We start from the raw sequence: 4,479 nt of genomic DNA on the forward strand, positions 1-4,479 counted from the left end.
GTTGATTACGTCTTAAGTGAACGTAAACAGCAGGGAGAATGTGTATCATAGCTGTGCATTCGGTTTTAAAGGGATAGCAGCCTAGTTTAGTTGCTATTGTCCGAGTCATTGATGTTAAACAAGCAACAACAGAAAGACAGAAAATCACGCACTGCTCTTGACTGAAAAACTTTAGTAGCCCTAAAGATTAATCTAAATGTATTTATAGAAATAAATATGTCTGCTTGAAAGAATGAAGAATATGGTAAACAGGTTGCTATAAAGAATGCATAATTAATCTATATAACCATTGGTATTTCATTATTTCAATGTTCTTTATGAGAAGTGGTTTTATCTCATTTTAACACAAAGGCATGTTGTGTGTCACCGCAGTTAAATCGGTGTATATCATGATAAAACCTTAATATCAAACCTATATAATGAGTTTGGAAATTTTAGAGAAATGCTTAATAAATGCACTGTAACTAAACCCATTAGATTTTAGCCAACTAAATTTACTGTAGATTTAGTCGGCTAAAATCTTATGATATTTAGTCGACTAAAACTAGACTAAAACTAAAAACAATTCAAATGACTAAAATATGACTAAAACTAAATGGCATTTTAGTCAAGACTATGACTAAAACTAAATCAAAATTTGCTGTCAAAATTAACACTGAAGGAAAATACACTTTATAATGGGCTATAGCCTCTCACGCAGCCCTAATAAATCTGGCCGACTCACCATGATTGGGGGAAAAGACATCGTCCGCTGCATTGAGGCACAACATTGGCACCTGCACAGACTTGATCTTGTGAATGGGGCTCGCGTCTCGATAGTAGTCGTCATTGGATGGATAACCGAACATGACTGATGTGAAACGTTCATCAAACTCTCGGATTGTTTTAGCCTGTGGAATGCAAGCAATAATACTATTACATTAACATGTGACAAATGTGACACAATATTGTGTAAGTCAGAATGAATAACTCACCTTCATCACATGGTCTATGTCATATTTTTTTTCAAGAATGGTTCTGTGACTGCAAAAAGAAAAGAGGAAAATGTCACAATGAGGATTGGGATAATCTTCATATAACAAGAACGTATTCATAACTGTATTCGTAATAATGATATAATTAAAGGAATAGTTCACCCAAAAATGAAAATTTGCTGACAATTTTCTTTCACTCAGACCATCCAAAATGTAGATGACTTAGTTTCTTCAAGGTACCAGATTTGGAGAAGTGTAGCATTACATCACTTGCTCGCCAATGGATCCTCTGCAGTGAATGGGTGCCATCAGAATCAGTCTGTGGATTACTTGTGATGTTTTTATCAGCTGTTTGGACTCTCATTCTGACGGCACCCATTCACTGCAGAGCATCCATTGCTGAGCAAGTGATGGAATTATGGATTTCTCCAAATCTGTTCCCATGAAGAAACTCATCTACATCTTTGATGGTCTGGGGAAGAGTACATTTTTAGCATATTTTCATTTTTGGGTGAACTATTTCTTTAAGCACATTATTCAAATACTAACATAGGACAGGCAGTTTGGAAAATGGATGGATGGATATAAATAAGGCATAAAAAAAACAAGGTCATTTAGATTTGGAAACTTTTTTACCATGTGGTAAATATGGTTCTTAAATTTTATTCTGTGCAGCATACACTGTACTGCATATTAATTCTTAAAAATAGTATGTGAAACAGTACAAATTATGCAGTGACAAATGTTACAAAAATCATATTGCAAATTAAATTCAGAGTTGTCAACCCTTACAAAAGTTATTTTGCATTTTGAATTGAATTTTGTGTAAAAATGTGTTTAGCTGCCCAATCAAATGAAAAATGAAAGAGATGTCAAATTTGTGGTTGACATTAATTCTGGTTGATCCATAACACTAGAAATGGCAGGTCAAGTTGAGTGCACGGCATTTGTGGGAGAGTGTACCCAACGTAATGTGCTCTCTTGCAAATGTAGAAGGTTATTTGGTTAATATATGCATACAGAAAATGTGCATACTGTGCACAGTATACTGCATACTACACATATAGTTAGAGTAGTATGCTAGTGTTCTATTTCAGACAGCCATTCAGTAGTATCATGGTTGTGACGAGAGGGGCGGGGCCGAGAGCCGTGGGAACTGAGCGAGGCCGGTGGAGTAAATGCTAATGCACGACACCTGCGCCACTCACCGGTCTCGAGTCCCACGGAGGAGCTCCGGAAGGATAAAAGGAGGAGTGACGACAGTGTTGGACGAGAGAGGTTTTTGTAAGTTTTTGATAATCTGATTAAGAGTTAATTAAAGTAGAATAAGCCCCTTATGTGCAAAGTGTTCAATTCATTTCAACAGCCTGTTCTGAAACTGAAGCAAAATACATAAATTCCATTTAATCTTATTTGGCACATTTGGTAACACTCAAAAAGAGATCAGACCCAAAAAGAGGGGCAGTCGAGGACAATGTCCTCTGCGACGTCACTACACACACACTAGACTACGGTGAATTAAGCCGGGTTTATCCCCCTCTGACTACCACTGACCGGTCCACGGATGCCTGCAGGCAGCTGGTGAGGTAGGAGTTGAAGAGGAAGCGGTCCAGGGGCTTTTCCAGTGAAGCCGTGCACTCAAACACATCCCAGCCTGCCGAGAAAACCACCACTCCCTTCAGACGCACCTCAGAGCCCTTCCGACCCAGATAGTTCGCCAGCATCATCCTGCAGGGTGTCAAGATATGAGATGTACTCATAAAGACGCTCAGGACAGTTGATGGACTGTGCAATCGGTCACTGTTGCGCGTCGTCACGAAAGCTTATCATTTGCATGTGTTTTTAAGCCTTGCCAGTTTAAACATTCAAGAGATTTTAAAGCATTCAAGTGCAAGAAGACATGAAAGAACTTAATTTAGTACTCGCATGCTGTGCGCAACTACAGAATCGAGAATTCTCTTTTGTGTCTTATTGCGCTTGAACGGACAAATACATTACAAAATTCTCAAAATACCCGTCTTGCTGAGTATCCTCGAAAACTGGTGGTTATGTCATAAGTGAAAATAAACAGTTGATAAAGATGCGTTTCATTATATTGGATCCATGCAAGTGACAGCGCCTAATTTACTAGCTGCTGTCTGTATCGTTAATGTTAATCCAAGAAAAAAGAGAGAAAATTACTCACTGCTCTTGAATAACTTGGATTTTGTAGCTTTAACAAGGATTAATCTATATATAATTTAAACAGTAAAGACAATGCAATGCTTTTACATTCGTTGATTACAATTCTGTACCTGAACACCGCTAAAAGTGAAAAAAAAAATTTAATTTGCATCTTTGTTCTATTTATTTATCTGTGCTAGCCTATTTACACAATTTCAAATAGGGCCCACAGGTACAACCTTCACCGGGGCCCCGCATACCTCAGCTACGGCCCTGCACACACACACACACATATATATACATAAGCCGTATGAAGCTGACCCTTTTCTTTCTGTAAGACGGAGCAGATTAGAGCACTGTGCTGCCAACTCAGCTTTTACTTAGAAAGAGGTATAAATTTAGGATGAAATGATGCTGTGAGGCTTTGGGAAATTTCATCTGCATCAAATGACAGGGAAATAAATGCATGAACAAAGCATGAACTGGGAACACTTTATAATACAAGTCAGGAATGAACATTATTATATAATGCTTTTTATGGAAACAGCAGTGTTTCAGTTGTGTATGGGTTTGTTTCCTTTTTGCACATTTGTAATAGATGAAGTATTAACGAAGTATAGTATGAGTAGTAGACGATACTGCAGCGCTCAGAGATACAAGCAGACTTCATATTTCAATAGTAGTTGCAGTTTAATAATCACAAACACTAATCACGATTTGATTATTTGTACAGCCCTTCTTTTGGTTTAAATCCGTGTTACACTATACATTTCATTTTTGTGACTGGATTCTATTGGCGCTTTTCCACTGCATGGTACGGCAAGGTACGGTTCACTTTTGGGGGGTTTTCCACTGGGTACAGTACCTGGTACCTGGTACTTTTTTTAGTACCACCTCGGTTGAGGTTCCAAGTGAACTGTACCGTTACCAAAACGTGACGTGTAAACTCTGCTGATCACGGATTGGCCGGAGAGAATCGTCACTACCTGCGTCACTGAACTTGCGACACAAACACAACAGAACCGCTAGATTTAAATCAGCACAGCCAGCGAAGGATCGAACACAACCGTTTTGAACGAGCGCACCTTTTTTTTTGTCCGTGTTTCTCACTTTGCAGGCCAAATTAAAGTTCAATCACGGTTTCCACAAAAATATTCAACTGTTTTCAACATTGATAATAAATGTGACCCTGGAGCACAAAAGCAGTCTTAAGTCGCTGGGGTATATTTGTAGCAATAGCCAAAAATACATTGTATGGGTCAAAATTACTGATTTTTCTTTCATGCCAAAAATCATTAGGATATTAAGTAAAGATCATGTTCCATGAAGATATTTTGTAAAT

At 38.1% G+C, this 4,479-nt stretch overlaps 1 protein-coding gene across 2 annotated transcripts in view; it reads right to left on the bottom strand.

Moving 5' to 3' along the window:
* abhd3 (abhydrolase domain containing 3, phospholipase) overlaps positions 1–4,479 on the bottom strand; it is a 23,237-nt gene that overhangs the window by 1,201 nt on the left and 17,557 nt on the right. For both annotated transcript variants that reach the window (XM_016516736.1, XM_016516735.1), the window contains exons 6-8: positions 2,529–2,702; positions 975–1,023; positions 725–890 (exon numbers count right to left, since the gene is read on the bottom strand). In XM_016516736.1, the coding sequence (XP_016372222.1) occupies positions 725–890; positions 975–1,023; positions 2,529–2,702 (389 nt within the window). The remainder of the gene's footprint in view (positions 1–724; positions 891–974; positions 1,024–2,528; positions 2,703–4,479) is intronic.

This window comes from Sinocyclocheilus rhinocerous, unplaced genomic scaffold (assembly GCF_001515625.1).
Source record: "Sinocyclocheilus rhinocerous isolate Xijiao unplaced genomic scaffold, SAMN03320098_v1.1 scaffold807, whole genome shotgun sequence".
NCBI classification, from domain to species: Eukaryota; Metazoa; Chordata; class Actinopteri; order Cypriniformes; family Cyprinidae; genus Sinocyclocheilus; species Sinocyclocheilus rhinocerous.